This window comes from Propithecus coquereli, unplaced genomic scaffold (assembly GCF_000956105.1).
Source record: "Propithecus coquereli isolate 6110/MARCELLA unplaced genomic scaffold, Pcoq_1.0 Scaffold40, whole genome shotgun sequence".
NCBI classification, from domain to species: domain Eukaryota; kingdom Metazoa; phylum Chordata; class Mammalia; order Primates; family Indriidae; genus Propithecus; species Propithecus coquereli.
The window spans coordinates 5692580-5712449 of record NW_012149730.1 but is presented as its reverse complement, the minus strand read 5'-3'; the positions used below and the strand labels follow the sequence as shown (position 1 = coordinate 5712449).

General features: G+C 39.4%; 1 protein-coding gene across 1 annotated transcript; it reads right to left on the bottom strand.

Moving 5' to 3' along the window:
- Positions 1-211: 211 nt before the first annotated feature.
- CEP97 (centrosomal protein 97kDa) lies at positions 212-18508 on the bottom strand. Its single transcript, XM_012652845.1, has 11 exons — positions 18384-18508; positions 16425-16567; positions 15592-15750; positions 14480-14581; positions 12744-12857; positions 12027-12193; positions 8767-8931; positions 7673-7806; positions 6448-7222; positions 2614-2689; positions 212-916 (listed from the first exon to the last, which is right to left on the bottom strand). Exons 1-11 carry the CDS (start codon positions 18424-18426, stop codon positions 212-214), a joined length of 2583 nt encoding a protein of 860 aa, XP_012508299.1. The 5' UTR covers positions 18427-18508.
- Positions 18509-19870: the final 1362 nt, after the last annotated feature.

Sequence of the window (19870 nt, the reverse complement as noted above, 5' to 3'; positions counted from 1 at the left end):
TGGTACATTACTGCTAAGTAAAAAGCTAGCAAAACCAAAATGAAGACTCAGTTCGATACCTAGAATCTGGAAAATATGAGACAAAAATATAAATTCTATATAAATAGTAACAAAATTGGGTGGGGGGAGTACTTCTATTCAAAAAAAAGGCAACTGAAAATATTTTTAAGAAAAGTTAAGTGAATTTCAGCTTCCCAAGAGACCAGATATGCTACACAGTAACACCAACATGCAATACCTGAAATGTGGAATCACATTCTGGCTGCTGTCCTTGAACTTCTGTACTTAATTTACAATTCTCTGGTGTCTGGCTGATTTCATCTTGCAAGGTAGGAGATATGCCATGAGTCTCATCTGCAGAAGCACTGACAGACAAAGTATCTAACTTTTCCAGGGAACAAGCTATGTGACGCTTACCACCTCCTGATCCTTCATCAAAGTTTGTCCTCTCATCAGCCTCTTCTAGCTGTTGAACTGAAGTTAAATACTGTTCAAGCAGACTATTATCCTGCTCATTATTTGAGCTTTCCTTACTCCATTCACCATGTTCTTCACTAATATCCCCTAAATCTGACTCTTTGCCGTATTTGACTGTGTCGATGGAATTCCCCATTATGGAGCTTTCACTGCCTTCTGTGGAACTTTTTTCAAAATCCAAAGAATCCTGCAAACAGTCAACTTGTTCTGTTAAGGAGGAATGAAAACCAGAATCTGGAAATTCTGGAAATGATTTCTCTTGAGGAGCTTCATCAGGAGCAATAAACCAATCAGAATTTTTATCAGAAGGGGGCTCCTGACTTTGAGTAAATAATGGAGGTTTAGATGGTGCCAGAGTACTTGATAAAGGAGGAACATCAGTATGCCAGGAACTTAGGCGCTGGTCCACTGTCTCTTGCCAAGCTTGCAGAGACCTTACCTATAAACCAGAGGATATAGTTTTATTATAAAATAAAAATCATATCTGTTTTATAATTGTCCTTTGAGCTTTTCTTCCAGCAGTCATAAAGCTGGTAAATGGTAGAACTGGAGTTAAAAACTGTCTGATTCCCCTTATCCCTTTCCAGAGCACCCTGAGCCTAACCCTGGCTAGCACAAGTGGTACAAGTCCTTGGTAACAAAAGGCCCTAACCAGAAGGCCAGTCTGGGCAACACAGCTAGACTTCATCTCAAAAAACAGAACAAAACAAACAAACAAAAAAGGCCCTCACCAGGGGAGTGAGGATGGGCCAAAGTAATTCCCCTGCTTTTACTAGAAAAATAGAAGTACAACAGTATTTGTCTAGCTATGGGGTCTATAATGTACTCAATATACACTGAGGTATATTCAAAGACAAATTAGAGCTCACTGACAGAAGTAGATCCTCTAAAATAAGTCTCAGTTTAGATATTCATGTAGATGATACATAAAAGTTTTTAAGTATCACCTAACAATACAGTATATGCAACTTTCTAAAATACCTAAAACATACCAAATTCTTGATATGACCTTTACATTTTAAAAGTATAATTAAAATTTCAAAAAATTTTACTGTAAAAACTGCATGCAAGAAAGCAATATAAAGAATTTTAATTTTCCTCTGACCACCCTGCAAGATAATCACTGACAGCAGTTTGATGACAGACTTTTTTCTGTGTAGTATTTCCAAATACACAGGGAAGCCTGGCACAGTGGCATGCACCTGTTAGTCCCTGTTACTCAGGAGGATGAGAGAGGAGGATTGCTTGAGCCCAGGAGTTCCAGGCTATAGTGTGCCATGATTGCACTGTGAATAGCAACTGCACTCCAGCCTGGGCAACAAAGCAAGACCCCCATCTCTAAAAATAAAAAACACACAGGGAGTTTTTAAAACCAAGTGGAACCCTAAGTTCTGCATCTTGCTGTTTTTCACTAAAAAGTGTTATTTTGGAGATCTTTCCTTATCAGTCTGTACTGTTACCTTACTCTTTTTTAATGTTCCACAGTATTACTATTCTATAATTTATGTAACCATTCCCCTACTTTTTGTAATTACAATACCTTAAAAATCAGTAACTGTATTTTAATTTTATGGGTCAAATCCTATTATAACAAATTCTTTTATAAAAATATTTCCAATAAATTATTATCAAGAAGTATTTGATACAATACAATACTGGTAAAACCAACTGCTTAAACTGCCCCAAAAGTGTGCTATAATGGGATTCAAATTCTCTTTCCCAAGTAGTCACATATACTTTTTAGGACATGCATATTGTAGCCATTATATACCATCTTAGTCACCTTTCATTCAAATATTCCCAAAAGATAAAAACAGATAGATAGCTCCATACAATTTCAAATTGGGTTTTTTATAACTATCGGAAAGTTATAACAACATTCTTCAATTAAGCCCCCTTCCTTCAGTTTTACATTACTTTATCTTTCTTGTCAAAATTATAAAAACATTTTTCTTCAGATTAAATAAAATGTAACAAAATTCACTGTCCTAGTTCAGAGTTAATGGCAAAGAGCATAAACCACACCCTTAACCTTGAAAAAGAAGGCTTAATATGCCTGACTACTCTCTGATATATCAATGAATCTGGAATTTTTCTTTGTTCATATATTAGGTAAATTAGCAGGAGGGGGTTTACCTGGTTCCAAAGGAATCTGACAGCCTCCTCTTGCACAAACTTTTTAACACGTTCATCATCTCTTTCTTTTCTTAATCTATAATTCAAAATACATTATTGACACAAGTAAGGGTGCTTTGACTTGTACTTCCTGTTACAACTAATAAGCACATGGATTGTAAAGAGATTAATAATTTAATAATAGTCCTTTCCACTTCTAGAAGATCTAAACAGAAACCTTAATTTTTTAATTTTTTTCTTTCTCACTTTAAATCAAAAGCTATGAAACCTTAATTTTCAACTATGTAAGTCAAAGTAGAAGTCAAATGAGATGTGACTGAAATTCAGACATTAGTTCTACAAAGTATTGTCAGTGATAAAAAAAAATAAGATAAAATATTAAATGGCTCTTTATCTGGCTTCAATTTTCCATCCAAACACACCAAAGGGACAGTAGATGCAGAAAGAAGTGGTTATTCAAAGCCTCCAAAATAATTAAGGATCACACTGGAGTTGAGTACTCATGATCACAGCTGGAAGCAACCTCTCCAAGAGACTAGCAGGACTAATCCCATCAAACTTCACTTCCCTGTTTGCCCCAGGCCCTGACACACTCCTCGCTAACAGACCTCCCATCCATCACTCCTCCTCATTCATTAAAGTCTTAACTCTGGGTACATTGCTGCTCGCTCCATATTTAGGCCTATCACAAACCTAAGGCTTCTTTAGTTATCCATTATCACCCAAATGTCACAACTATTTTGTTCCAAACTTCTGATCCAATCCTTCACTTTCTCTGGCCTCCTCCAAGCCCTTCTGTGCCATCTAGGACTGAATTGTAATCAGCAAACTCCCTTATATACTCAACCTCTCTCTGAACTTTTCCTTGGCCAAAGTGGACCCAACTTCTCAGAGCACTATAGCTCTTTCAGGTGGAAGCTGCTTTCTTCTCTCATACAAGAGGGTTAGAAGACTACTTCTCACTGCTGTTTTCAAATGATTCTTTTACCTTCCTCCTTTAGCTCCTGCCATCCTGTTAAATTTCTCAAAACTCATTGTCAAGTACTGACCTCCCACTATCCATCCCCAGTCACTGAAGTCTCAGCACCAGTCTTTCTCTCTGCCCCATTCCTGTCATTTTTGAAGACCTCAACATTTCACATGGATGTTCTATCTAACAATAATCCACCCCGTGTCAGTCCCCCATTCTCATAATCTTACCCTGGACCAAAACATTTTGACTTCACCACTTTCAAAAATGATTCCAAGCACCCTAATACCAACCACTAGCTTCCTATCCCTCCCAGTTCACTTGTTGCTGCACCCCACTGCAAAGATCTAGACTTCCAACCCAATGACCTTTCCCTGCTGCCTTCACTTCCCTTTTACCTTAATTAAATCCTAAGATCCATTTCTTTTTTTTTGAGACAGAGGCTCACTCTGTTGCCCAGGCTAGAGTGCTGTGGCATCAGCCTCGCTCACAGCAACCTCAAACTCCTGGGCTCAAACAATCCTTCTGCCTCAGTTTCCTGAGTAGCTGGGACTACAGGCATGCACCACCATGCCTGAGTAATTTTTTCTATGTATTTGTAGTGGTCCAGCTAATTTCTTTCTATTTTTAGTAGAGACGGGATCTTGCTCTTGTTCAGGCTGGTCTCGAACTCCTGAGCTCAAACAATCCTCCCGCCTCAGCCTCCCAGAGTGCTAGGATTACAGGCGTGAGGCACCACGCCTGGCCAAGATCCATCATTCTTATCTCCTCTAAAATATCTTTGCTCCCTTGCTCTCCCCTCACTTTCTGCCTTATTCACCTAGGAAAAAAATCATTCCTGCCAGAAGCAAGTTAATCATGCTGATTCAGAGCAAACAGCTGAGAATTGCTGATGAAAATCACACAATCTAGCCTGAGCAAGAGCGAGACCCCATCTCTACTAAAAATAGAAAAAATTAGCGGGGTGTGGTGGCATGCACTTATAGTCCCAGCTACTCAGGAGGCTGAGGCAGGAGAATCACTTGAGCCCAAGAGTTTGAGGTTGCAGCAAGCTATAATGACTCCACTGTACTCTAGCCTGAGTGACAGAGTGAGATACTGTCTCAAAAAATAGAAAAAAAAAAATCATACAACCTAATCTATTGTTTTGCGCTTTTAAGTTTTTCCTAACATTATCCAGCAAACCTCTTCCATTCTCCTCTTAAGTTCATTTTTAAGATGACTACCTCATACCTTATACTTCTCTCCTTACACCTCCTTTACCTCTCTCTTCATTTTCCGGTGTTGACATCTTATACATTATTGAAAAGGGAAAAGCACCAGACAGGACTTCCCCTCCTCCCACCCACCAAACATATCACCTTACCTGCTCCTGCTCCTACCTCAGGCCACTTCCTCTACTTATGCCCGGTCTCTTCTCTCACCTTCTCAAGAACTTCAGTCCTGCACTTCTCCCTTCTTTTCTCTGTACCATCTCTTTTTCTCTCCTTATTGAATCATTCCCATCAACACATAAACACACTTTATATTTACCATCTTTAAAAGAGAATCTTCCCTAACTCCAGATTCTCCTCCAGGAGCCACCTACTCTCATCTCCTCAAAACATTTCCCAAGAGTTGGCTATACTCAGCTTTTAAACTCTTTACCTCCCATTCACTATTTGACCCATTCCAAGCTGGCCTTCATCCCTCACACCACTGAAGCTGCCCTCAGGGAGATCGGCAGGCCCTAACTGGCTCCTGAGAGACAACCTCCAAGCCCTTGGAATAGTCTACCTGAAAAGAGTTTCTTTGTACACCTGGGGTCTTGGTCCACACCAGACAGTCAGTCACATGGGCACTCAATGCCTATGCGACTGAACCCCAATCAAAACTCTAGACACCAAGGCTCAAGTGAGCTTCTCCAGTTGGCAATACTTTGTATGTGTTGTCACACATCACTGCTATGAGAATTAGGCCCTTGTCTGTATGACTCCACTGGAAGAGTACAACTGGAAGCTCGCACCTGGTCTCTCCTGGACTTTGCCCTATTCACGTTTTCTGTTTGCCGATTTTAATGTGTATCTTTTGCTGTAATAAACTATAACCATTAACAGAACAATTTCCCTGAGTTCTGAGTCCTTTCAGTTCATCATTGAAACTGTGGATAGTCTTGGGGATTCCCAGCACAGTCACCAATAACCTCCAGCTGCTAAATCTAATGTATAAGTTCTCTGTTCTCTCTGTTCTCCCTGCGGCACCTCTCCTATCTATCTCCTGAAACACTTTCCCCATTGGAGTTGGAACTCTCCTAGTTTTTCTACCACTCTGGCTGTCCGTTCTCAGTCTCTTTTGCTGCCTCCTCCAATATTAATAAATATCACTAGTTGCAATACTAATAAAATCCTAATTTTCCTGAGTGGGCACTCAGTAAAACATGTGAGCCATGGAATTAAGGAATAATTCCTACTGTAGCCCTAGAATTTTAGCCCCTTTTGAATTCCTGCTATTTTCTTTAGTTTTTATGTCACTTACTGAGTTCTATGTAGACTTTCTCTTCTTCTCATTTTTATACTCGTTTTGTTTTTCTACATTTTCTGTACCTTTCTATCTTTAGAATTATACATGCCTATAAAGCTCACATTCATTCAACATTTATTGCTACACTGCATCTATGTACCAATTGCTTTGCTGGGGGTGGAGATGGATATAACAGTCTCTGCTCTCCAGATGTTTTCTGTATATTGTAGGAGACAAGTAAACCAACAGTGGCTACATGATATAAAAAATGTTATGATCACAGAAGCACAGTATCCTGAATCAACTGTAAGAATCTGACACTCCCAAGTCAACAAAATAGCACCTCAACAGGACTTTTGACCCACCTCCTTATTTCATCAGTTAAGCAGACAATGTGCTCCTGCATTCTGCGTAGCCGGATTTCGTAACGCACATCTTTGGCTTGAGGGTTGTAGTTCCTGGCATAAAAGCCCCGCCAACAGGCCTGAAGCTTGGTGGCTGCTTCGTTCAATTTCTGAAGGGCAACTTTATCATGTCCCAAAGCAACAGATCTGGGGGTTAAAATCCTGCAGGGAAGTTTCTCTGAAGCTGTTTGAGACATGGTTTCTTGATCATCTGGCTGTGTATGGGAGACATCATGTCCAGTTGTCTCAGGAAAAGATGTAAGACTGTGGTTATCATCCTTCAAGATAGTGCTGATTATTGTTGGCTCAGGACAAGGTAATAGCCCAGCTTTCTCATTTACCTCCGTAATGATCTCATTTTTCATCATTTGAACAGAATTCTCATTTGCAGCCCATAAAGCCTTTTCCTCTTCCTTATCCAAGACCTGGTTTTCCAGCCCTTTCACAGATTCATCTGCAATACCATCATCTTCTAGGCCCAAGTTAATGCCCTGCAGCCTCAGCTCAACTGTAGGTGATACTGGAGATAGTCCTGATGCAACTGGCATAAAAGTAGACTCTGAAGAAAGAAGACTACAATTCAACTTGTCCTCATCTGTCTGTATGTCTTCCAGGTGCAGGTCATTTCGAGAATATCTTGCAGTGTGAACAGAGGCTGGAAAATTATTCTTAACAGCATATAATTGATCATCATTACTGCTTATCCCAACCCAAGAATTGACTTGGATGACGGGTTCTAGAAGAATCAACAGAGTGTCATTTAAACCACTAAATATTTAAAGAGTTTTTTTAATTGCATCCTTTTAATGAAATCTAATCCCTGAAATATAGTAAAAGGCAATAAAATGCCTTCAGTGACTTCCTCCAATACGCCTAACACATCAAACCAAACATTTTTAAAAAAATGAATTCTTGTAATAATCATAGGAATAATCAAAGCATCAGGTCTATATAAAAGACAGCAGCCCTTGAAATGTTTTTAAAAATTAGAAATATAATAGTTATAATATACATACATACACATATGTATGTGTACATACATATATATAAACTATAAGATCTAAATGACCACTAAGGTTAATAAAAGCTATACAAAATTAAAAAATACGTATTTTTTTCTGTTTTATGCTACTCAAAAAATCAAATGACTTAGAGAAAAGCGATCAATGATCAATTAACTTCTTACCGCTTTCTTGAACTATCTGGCAATCTTGAATAGGGCTTGAATGTTCAGGTATAAGGGGTGCCCTTGTTTCAGTAGGAGCCAGAGGAGACAACTCTTCTTTTTGGCTTTGGTTCATTAACTGTCTCTGATGAAACCTAAAAATCAGTAACATCTGATGTGACTTAACACAAACCAAAAACAAAAAGCTTTTCTGCTTCCTAAGTAACAATGTCAAAAAGGTAGTTTACAAGTTTTCAAAGTAAGTAACTTTAATCATTGGTAAATTATAAAGTCTCATGTGAAAGCATTGCATAGACAAAGTTAAGAAACTTATTTTTAAATTGCATATGTGCCAGGCACAGTGGCTCACGCATGTAATCCCAGCACTTTTGGGAGGCTGAGGCAGGAGGATTACTTGAGACCAGGAGTTAGAGTCGAGCCTGAGCAACATAGAGAGACCCACCTTCTGTACAAAAAACAAAAATTAGCCAGGCGTCATGGCACACGCCTGTAGTCCCAGCTGCTGGGGAGGCCCAGGCAGGAGGACTGCTTGAGCCCAGGAGTGTTAGGTTGCAGTGAGCTACATTGATACCCAACAAATCAAATGACTTAGAGAAAAGCGATCAGTGATCAAATAACTTCTTAACTCTAGCCTGGGCAACAGAATGAGACCTTGTCTCAAAAAAAAAAAAAAAAAATTGCATAGACATACACTCACATATACACACATACATATTAATACATGCACAAAGATTTAAAGGCAGGATCTCTGATGAAAGAAGTAACTACTAAATGCTTCCTTAATGTTAATACATAAAAACCCATATGAAATACCTAAGTTAAAGACCACACACATTTTTTTAAAATCCCATTCTCCCATGCCATACTACTGGGCTCTCTCTGTTCAAGAAATGATTAACAATACAGTTGAAGTGGAACAAGCTGGACTGCACTGTGTGGTTCAGCAGGAAATGCTGCAGTGACAAGGGCCCTAAGTGCCAAGAAATGTGGACCCCAGCACTTCCCTCAGGCTAACTATTATATCATTGTAGGAAACACTTTCAAAGGTATTTTCACTTGTGAATTCATCAGCTATTACAAATAAACAGGCTTACCTCTGTTTGCTCAGAATTTTCTCTAGTTTAGCATCCTCTGCAGTTTGAAGACCCAGTGTAGAAGTGAGAGGACAGACTGTAGCCAGATACTGGACAAGCTGGATGTGCTGGCCAGGTCGATATGCTCTCCCCTTGCCTTGACTATACAGCCATTCAGCTTTCAAACTGGAATTGAGGGAAATAAAGAAAAGGAGATGGCACCAGTGTAGTCAAGATATATTGTCACACAACAATGGTCTTTCTTCTTAATTTACCTTTATAGCACCATTGGATGTTTCTCATAAATAAAATTCACTCAAGTTTGTAAAAAAAAAAAAAAACCTACCCTTCTTACTCATTTCCCTCACTCTAATAATGTTTTAACCCTTTTTCTTGCTTAGGGGCACTTCCATGGAGCTACACTAATGGTACCTAATAATTTCAAATTATTTTCAAAGAATAAGTATTCTCTCCACTCACTCTGTCAAACTGAAGTATCTAAATATATCACTTGCATTTAAATCCATCAGTTCAGGCCGGGCGCCGTGGCTCACGCGTGTAATCCTAGCACCCTGGGAGGCCGAGGCGGGCGGATTGCTCAAGGTCAGGAGTTCGGGACCAGCCTGAGCAAGAGCGAGATCCCGTCTCTACTAAATAATAGAAATGATCTGGACAACTAAAAATATATATAGATAGAAAAAATTAGCCGGGCATGGTGGCACATGCCTGTAGTCCCAGCTACTCAGGAGGCTGAGGCAGAAGGATCGCTTGAGCGAGATCCCGTCTCTACTAAATAATAGAAATGATCTGGACAACTAAAAATATATATAGATAGAAAAAATTAGCCGGGCATGGTGGCACATGCCTGTAGTCCCAGCTACTCGGGAGGCTGAGGCAGAAGGATCGCTTGAGCCCAGGAGTTTGAGGTTGCTGTGAGCTAGGCTGACGCCACGGCACTCACTCTAGCCTGGGCAACAAAGCGAGACTCTGTCTCAACAACAACAACAAAAATAATAAACAAATCCATCAGTTCATAATGACAATTTAAAAAAAAAAATCTAACTAACTGGTCACCGTTGAAGGATGTTAATGAGCCACCAATTCACTTTTAAAAACTGGTAAATAAAGGGTAAGAATTAAATATTATTAATTCTATCTTTCCTATACAAACTATACCAATGGGTAACCAAATAGTTACTTCATAGTCTCCGAACTAATAAGAAAATAAATAGGCCGGGAGTGGTGGCTCATGCTTGTAATCCTAGCACTCTGGGAGGCCAAGGCGGGAGGATCGCTTGAGGTCAGGAGTTCGAGACCAGCCTAAGCAAGAGTGAGACCCCGATCTCTACTAAAAATAAAAAGAAATTAATTGGACAACTAAAAATACATAGAAAAAAATTAGCCGGGCATGGTAGCGCATGCCTGTAGTCCCAGCTACTCGGGAGGCTGAGGCAGGAGGATCGCTTGAGCCCAGGAGTTTGAGGTTGCTGTGAACTAGGATGACGCCACGGCACTCATTCTAGCCAGGGCAACAGAGTGAGACTCTGTCTCAAAAAAAAAAAAACATTATAGAGAAAGCTCAAAGAAAATTCAAATTCACCTTAAAGTCACTTGTATTAAAACCATTTCCACAGTACAGAAACATAGACTTCACATTATTCACCCATTCAACAAATATTTTCTGCCTTCTTTAACACTCTTTAGTTTCAACAAACTTTTTCAACCCCTAGTCTCTACCCTTATATAATAATTATCATTTACTAAGCACCTACAATATGACCAGTATCATACTACATACATTATCCTTAATCCTAACATTTTGAAAGCTAGGTAGTACTGTAATTCACTTTTTACAGATGAGGAAACTTAGGCTCCAAAAGGTGCTAAGGAGCTTGCCACAGCCACACAGCTAATAGGTGGCAAGGAAAGATGTGACACCTTCCCTTGTCTCTACTAACCAGGTCTCATCTCTCTTTCCAGGTCTCTCTTTACATCAAACCTTTATCTCTGCCTACCTCTCAGACATGAAAATGTCACCAGTCCAACTCCCATAGAAAAATCCAACAACCAGGCAGGCGTGGTAGCTCATGCCTATAATCCTAGCATTTTTAGAGGCCTAGGCAGGAGGATTGCTTGAGGCCAGGAGTTCAAGATCATCCTGGGCAACACAGCGAGACTTCCATCTCTACAGAAAATTTAAAAATTAGCTGGGCAAGGTGATGCATGCCTATAGTCCCACCTACTCAGGAGGCTGAGGCAGGAGGATAGCTCGAGCTGAGGAGTTTGAGGCTGCAGTGAGATATGTTTGGGCCACTACATTCCAGCTTGGGAGACATAGCAAGACCTTGTCTCAAAAAAAAGAAAGAAAAATCCAACAACCAAAGAGAAGATTATCCAAGTAAACTCATATGCAGCTTTAGAACTAGTCATGGTTTAAAACAAAATAAGGTTTCTTCTCAGCGCCATTTTTACTGCAGGGAAAAGGAAAAGCCACATTTTTGTAGGCAAACTAGACCTGACATATGTCCTTCACCCCACACCAGTACCACGACCACCTAGCTCCTGGTTGCCACTCCTCACTGCTCCTTGCTCTACCCAAGAACTACACAAAACAGCACAGAGGCAGAAAAGGGAGACACTGTCTGTAATTTACCACTCATCTACCCATCAAGAAACTCCTCAAGTAATTATTACCAGTCTCTAGTAGAAAAGGACAAAAAAGGTGAGAGAGAATGTGTGTTCAGTCCATGAATGCATATGTGTATATACCAAGGAGAAAGTGAAATGAGGTATAGTAAAGAGAATAAAATCATCTCGACTATCACTATCCCCTCTAACTCCATCCCCTCTTATCCACATCCTAGTTCCTTCCCTCTGCTAAAGCTCTGCTGCCACTGATCCTGTGCCAGTGTTCAGAAGACCCCATTGTACAGGGGTCTCAGCTCTAAGCTGCAGAAACTACCAATAATCTAGAGATGTGGGAGTTCTCACTTCTGCTGCTTCACAAGTATGAAAAGAGAGGACCAATCACCATGTATGCTACCAGTTCTCTGTGTGCATTTTCCCATAATTATTTTTATAAAGAATAATTGGATAATTCTAAGATATTACTAATACTGCCTTACATATATGATTAAGCACACAGTCTACTTTAAACTAATGCTCTTAATTTCTAAAATACACACTTTAAGAAACGTTCAATTTATTAATCTGTAGTAAACTAGAAATGGTCTTTTCAGTAACTTCTATGATTAATGTGATGTTAAAGAGGTCATGTTCACCTTTCCTTTTGAGAAATCACGTATCCATCTAGGACTCTGAGATTTAAGCACCAGCTGACAATGTACGGCCGATAGTCAAACCCAGGAATGGAAGGTGTTGCCATCACACAAGGATTGTTCATGATCGACAACTGTTCCAATTCAGTTAAGGATGCCAAAAAAGAGATCTGGAACAAAAGATATCTTTGTTGAACAAAATGGACTATTCGGTGTCAAGCACAGGGCTTCTGCTGATTACACATCTTTGGCAGCATTTGAGAATGCAACAATTTCCCTCTTGTTCTGACAAGTGACAAGTATCTTCTATTATCCACTGACTTCCAAAATTCCAACAATATAGCCATCTGTCCCTGCTACACAAAATCCCTTAGAAAGTATAACACTGTTTCCTAGCAGAGAGAAGTCTATTTTGAAAACATAATAGCACCAAGGTGGATAGGGTACCTTATTAACCACTGTAATGTAGATGTCCCCCTACCGCCAATCACCTCCCAATGGAATAACAATTGTAGCATCACAAATGAAAATAAGTCTTAATGACCTACTGACATTAAGGAAAAGTAGAAAGAAAACTAATGATCATCTAGAGCCAAGTGTCTCATCAGAATGGTAATTTCTCCCAAGATGCTCACAGTCTAAAAGTAAGCTCACAACACTCTCCTGTGTCTCCTAGACTTTCCAGCTTCCTGGATCCCGCAGAATACCCTCAAATTTTACCTCATTTAAGTCTCGGATTTCATTTTCTGCCAAAGAAAGTATAGCAAGACTTCTGGGTAGATAAGCAGGTGCCATTCTAAGAGAGGTGATGATGTTTCCATGTAAAAGCAGGGTCTTGAAAGTAAAAACAATATGAATTACAAATGAAAAGATTATAATTAAGTTGATCTATTGTGACAACATCCAAAATGGTGTGTAAAAATAGAGATCTATTTTTTTTATACTTCTTGTCATACACAAATGAAAGATTGTTAATGCTAGAAGGGTCCTAGGTGATCTTCTGGTCTAACTCTTTCTTTTTATGGCAACATCCTAAGCTCAAGAAAGTTTAAAGATTTGGGCCAGGCACAGTAGCTCACCTCTATAATCCTAGCACTTTAGGAGGCCAAAATGGGAGGACTGCTTGAGGTCAGAAGTTCAAGACCAGCCTGAGCAACATAGCAAGACCCCATCTCTACAAAAAAATAGAAAAATCAGCCAGGCATGGTGACATGCACCTGTAGTCCCAGCTACTTGAGAGGCTGAGGCAAGAGGATTGCTTGAGCCCAGGAGTTTGAGGTTGCAGTAAGCTATGATGATGCTGCTGTACTCCAGCCCAGATGACAGAGTAAGACCCTGTCTCAAAAAAAAAAAAGACTTGTCCAAGAACATATGCTTGGCATAGTAACTAGGCATGCAGTGAGATTTAAGTTATCAGACACTGAGCAATTTCTAACACATTTGCTCATTTCCTTTTAAAACATCAAAATAGAAGGTGAGAAGAGTGGGGGGGAAGTGATTAAAACAATTATAAAGCACATTTTCCAAAAAAGAGAGAGACAGAGAGATAACCCACAACCCATAATTTGCAACTGTACTCTCTTGGTAGCTAAAAGCTAAAGGAAGGTAGAATGTGCTATTTACAGATGAAGCTGACTCACGTTAAGTCAGCAATAATCAAGAACAAACCCAAGACTCTAATCACAGGATTCTGATCAGATAATCATGCCTCCATTCCAGAAAACAATAAAACAAAATATTCAATCATCTTTAGTTCATATGAATTCCCTTAGCATCTATATCAGGACAGCATTTGGCTACATCAAATTGTTTAGACTAATTGTTGCTAAAAATGATTTCTGCTAACAACCTATGAAAAACTGAGCTAAGATACTGCTTCTAAGGTTTAATGAATCCATATGATGCTAATAATATCCAATGAAGCAAAAATATAGAAAAAGCCCTACATATGTTTTTCAAAGCTGTGATTCCAACTGTTACTTATTTGATTGCATGATACATCCCTCACCATAAAAAGTGCTATATGTTACATGATTTTAACATGAAATAATTTTGATAATTAAGTAATATCTTTACTAAAAAAAAATCAATACTGAGTGTCAAAAAAAAAACAGACTCAAGTTCAAAAATGATTACTCTCAACCTTACCAATACGTTATGTACTATGTAATTAAAGCTACTAGCATTGCCTGGTTGGGTATGAAAGGAATTTCATCACGTTCAGAGAATGGTAAATAAGAATTAACCTTAACTACAATGACCAGTTTCACATAAAATAAATCAGTTATAGAAACTAACAACAAAAAGTTCCACTTAATTTCTGGTATTCTAACGGAATTCTTATCACAATGAAAACAATCTGTTCATATATGGCAGGCTGATTTTAGGACAATCAGATCACTTTCTCTTGGTATTTTGTTATAAAGTTTCACAAATGACATAGAAAACAAGCTTACCTTCAGGGATACCAATTTTGACAGATCACCTATCTGGGGTATGTTATTGTCTGATAAATCAAGGTGCTGTAGAGCTGTGCAGCTATTGATTTGTTCCATGGCCTATCACAAGAAAAGTATATTATTTAATGCAAACAAAATCAAAAAATGAAATTCTTCCCTAGTTCCCTGCAGCTAAGAGTCTCTTGCCACCTCTCATTACTGAACGCAGAGCAGCAGAGCTTAACAAGAGAAAGGAGAGCAGTACTAACAGAATTTAGTTGCAAGTTTCCATCCTCATTATCCCTCTATGAGTAGAGGGCTGCCAAGTGGTTCATACCATTCCAGATATTTACAGCTTGAAGAACCTTAGAGATGACATATGACAGTATATCATATGTATAGAACAGAGTTTACAAGCTTAGAGTGAAGCCACACAGCCTGAATTTAAATCCTGGTGCTGCAACTTCCTGGCTGTGTGACCTTGGGCAGTTACTTAACTTCTCTGTGCTTCCTCACCTATATAATGGGCATAATATCTATACCTATGTTATAGCATTATCTTATAAGATGTCATGAGATTGAATGAGTTAATACAGATAAATGCTTAGAACAGGACCTAGCACAAATTAATTGCTCAATAAAAGGCAGTTATTACTATCATTTAATCTAGTCCCTTCACCTAGCATACCAAAATAATAAGAAGAAGAAGACACAAAGCTACTTATTAACTTACCCAAAATTATCTAGTTACAAAGTAGTGGAAGTAGCACTAGAATCACAATATCCTGACTTTTAAAACAGTATATTCTCCATTATATCATTAAACATTTCTTAGGGCTTAACTCATCATGATATAGTCTCCCTAACTATTCTACAGTTCAATCTACTTTTTTCGAAGTATAATATAGATTCTTTGTTCATATTTAAGTGTATTATACTGCATTATGTGTTTGAAAATGAGATATTTTTTAGTTTATGTTAATAGAGATTATCCCTAGGGAGTGGGTCCTCTCACTTTTTATTTCTACTTATTTCTATACTGCTTGAATTTCTTTTTTACACAGAACAGTTTTATAATTTAAAAAAAAAAAACTTACTCACTAAAAAAAGCCAAACAAACCACCATTCACCTTAAGATTATTTCCTGCCAAATTCAGCCATTCCAAATGTACTAGTTCCTTTAGTCCTTCCACATAGCCAATGCTGTTATGAGGCAAATTTAGTACACGGAGTTGGGTCAGTTTTGCCACACCCATCATCCTCACCAGCCGATTATTAGCCACTGATAACTGTGAAAAGGAAACATAGCATTATTTTTAGGAACAAAATATATAACATATATGTTACTTTCACTTACAGTGGTTAAAAAGGTTTGTTTAGACAGCCAAACATTTCCAAACATACAAGCCCTTTTTGTAGTTTTCACGTATGTTGTCTAAATATTCTACAGTATGACTATCTGCTTTTTGTTGTTCCTAAGCAATAGGAAATACAAAACTGAACCATCAGACTTCCTCCAACAACTATTACACATGTTTTTAACACAGCAACAACTTGAGAATGTAAGCTCCACACTTACGCTCCTTACGCTCTTTCAGTCAAAACCTAAACAGTGCCACACATATAAGAGGGAGTCAATAAACATTTCCTGAATGAATGAACTCTTTACATCCATCATGACGTAAAAGGTTATCTTAGCAACATAATACCTTGCCAACACAAAATGCTTTCTTTTTTTATTTAACAATGCTTCCTTTTCCAACCCACTTTAAATGTAGCACAGATATGTTCATCCTCAGAATAAACTATCATGTAAAAATCTAAGGCAACATTTACTGCTTTCCACCTCAAAGGCCTACAACGCCTACGAAATTACTTTTTGTCAGGTAATTTTATTGTTTTATTTTGTTTAATAATAAACTGGTCCTATGTAACCATTTCCCAGACAGCAATTAATACCTACCTGTATTAATTGTTTGCATTTCTCCAGATTTTCCAATTTAATAATCTGATTTTTATCCAGAATCAAAGTGTGAATATCAGCTTCACAAGGTAAATTTGGACCTAATTTCTGCAGTCCTTGCCCTGACCAATTGACCACTGATCCTTGAAAAGAGAAGGAAATTTGTTAGAAAACACAAACAAAACAGCTGAGAATGGGGATGAAATTATACTCATAAAATCTCTATACATTTCAAGTTAGAAAATAGTAGAGCGTAATGAATAGCAAGATTTTAAACCTAAAGCAATCTTGAGTTCTAGATGATTAGATTGAATTATTATTATTTGATACTTTTCCTCAAAAGTATCAAACTGGAACTAGACTTATGATATTCTATTCAAGTTTCTATAATACTTTGAGTTCTCCACATTTAAATATAAACTATTACTACCATATTTTATACCTAAGTACAGAGAACCATTTTTTAAATGGAACTAAACTTTTGCTAGAGATCAACCTGCTTACAACCTAACTATCAGTATATCCTAAAGTGCCCCAGCTATTTTGAAAATCAAAGTACAGTTCAGTTAATTAGTCTATAAAATAGAATAACACACCTGTTTCACTAGGTTGATGTGATGATTAAAAGAGAAACCATATGAACAACACTTAGCCCCGTTCCTGGCACACGACACTCAATAAAGCAGTTTAGTGTAACAGACTTTCAAACCTGGCTCCACCAGTTAACCACTGCTGTATCTTGGGCAAGTAAGTCACTGATCTCTTTTGGGCTCATTTTTCTACTCTGCAAAATGGGCTCATTTTTCTAATCTGCTTTATAAATGTTGGTCTACAGAGAAAATGAGAATGTAAGAAAAGCATTCAGAATATCGTCTGGCTCAAAAAAAGTGCTCTATAAATGTTAACTGCTGTTATAGTCACATAAGTAGCTTTGGTGGGCTACAGATGTGGAGCTTAAGAAATGCTGATATCAAATGGGGCGGGGCCAGAGAAACTGCCAATTTCAAATTTTCACGCAGAATAGAAGTACTGCGGGAAATAATTATACAGATTGCTCTCCTAGAGGGTTTCAACATTTTCCCATTGTCTAACAGCTATTAGCATGTGAGGGGTTATGGGCCTCTCTGAGAATGTGATGAAAACTCTGTGGTCTCAGAAAATTGTACAGAATTCCAAAGGGTCGACAGACCTTAGAATCATCCACCAATTCCTCCCCCAAATTTACGACTCCCAGAAAATAAGCCCCAGGTCTAAGCCGTGGAAACGGGCCCCAACCACCCCTGATTCAGAGGGCTGCTGCCAAGACTTGGAGACGTAACCAAAACAAAAGATTACATCGAGCACCCCAAAGAGGTATCTACCGACCACAGAAGCACCCATATCCCGCGCTCTGCTGGACAGCGACCAAACCCGATCCCAGGACCTGTCTGCATGAGTAGAGAACTGTGGGCTCTGGATCACCCCGCTAGATTTTATCACAGCCACCAGCCACCTCCAACGAGTCAAAGCCAGTCTAGCGAGTGGCATCAGAGAGAAGGTTTCCTGAACGTTCTAGGAACCAAGCGGGAAGTGGGATTCGTGAAGTGAAAGAGAGAGATCTTGGAAATTTCGCGTGGGCACCTGAAACTCAAAGTAAATGACCAAGAAGGTCACAATGGCCCGAAACCCACCACCTAGCCAACCGCGGGGGGCGCGGGATCCCGGGCTCCGGGCCGCGCGAAGGCCTATGGGGGCTGTAGTCCCCCGCTAGGTTCTCACCGCGACGCTGAAAAGCTGAGCGACGCAGAAGAACTACAACTCCCAGAAGGCAGTGCGCCTCCGCGATGTCCACGGCTCCGCCTCAAAGACCTGGTCCAGAACTGCATCTTTAACCCGAGCTTCTCCTTTTCTCCAGGCAACTATTTTTTAATTCAGCTTCGTGGAGTAAACCTTGGGACTCAGGGGTGGGGATCGCCTTACCTTCTCCGGGAGGCAAAGCCGCGTCCACGCGCGCCACCGCCATACTTGCCGCTCGCTAATACCGGGCAACCGTCCTCCCGCGGCTCTGTGGAGCTTGTAGTCTGGAAGACGGAGCCGGAAACTATAACTCCCAGGATGCACGGCGCCCAGACGGCCCAATGGGCTGCCTAGCCTAAACATGGGAAACCGGAGTAAGAATCTGAGTGGCGGTGAGCTGGGGGCTGGTTCACTCCCATACTTTGACAGCTGAGCAAAGACCGTTGTTAGATTGTTTCACTCCCTTGTCCAGGAGTTTGCGAAATTTGACACTTCTACCGTTAGGATAAGGACGCTACTTAATGCAGACCGAATTTGAGAGCTCATTGCTGCAAGTCTCTGTGAGGGCTGCCCTTTCTTTTGACAATCATGAATAAGTTGAGTTTTTAACTCCGCTATAGGAAAGACTAGAGCGACCTTGTTGAGACAGTCAAAATGGATACCTTGTATTTGAAATTTTAGTTAAGTAAAAGTACTTAAAGCATGCTGAAATAAAAACTTTCATAAACTTTAATACAGTATTTTTAAGTGGTTGTTCTTGAATATTTAACAAAACTTTTGATGTGAGGGTATATTTAATAAGTATGAACCCAGAGTTTTTCCAAGGAGTATTCAAAATAAGTTTAAAATATTATCTCCAAACTTAAGAATTACAATACCTACTTGGAAGGGAGCAGGCTCACACTTTTGATATAACAATTACATGCTAAATGGTGTGATTGTAACTGAACTCATTAAGATATCGGGGGCCCGGCGCGGTGGCTCACGCCTGTAATCCTAGCTCTCTGGGACGCTGAGGCGGGCGGATTATTTGAGCTCAGGAGTTCGAGACCAGCCTGAGCAAGAGCGAGACCCCGTCTCTACTAAAATTAGAAAGAAATTAATTGGACAACTAAAAATATATAGAAAAAAATTAGCCGGGCATGGTGGCACATGCCTGTAGTCCCAGCTACTCGGGAGGCTGAGGCAGGAGGATCGCTTGAGCCCAGGAGTTTGAGGTTGCTGTGAGCTAGGCCGACACCATGGCACTCTAGCCCGGGCAACACAGTGAGACTCTGTCTCAAAAAAAAAAAAGATACCGGGGAATGGAGAAAGAAATGGAAACTATAATCTTCCGTGAAGACCTGATGGAGGAAGTGAACTGTAGCTAGGACTTAAAATATGGGTAGACTCTAAGCAGTTCAGGAGTAGATGAAAAGACATTAGCACAGACTGCAGGTGGAAGCAGGTGGTAATGAAGCTGTACTCATAGCAAGTGAGAAACTAACCTGATCATACCACAGAATATACAAAGAGAGCTTCCACTTTCTACTACCAACTCCTTCATTTCCTCCTGCAACCTTTATTCTGAACTACTCTTTCTGAAACAGAAATCTCCAAAATCTCTGATAATTTCTGTGTGGGGAAAATGCAGTAATTCACACTTCTAGATTTCCAGGCACTTAATTCTG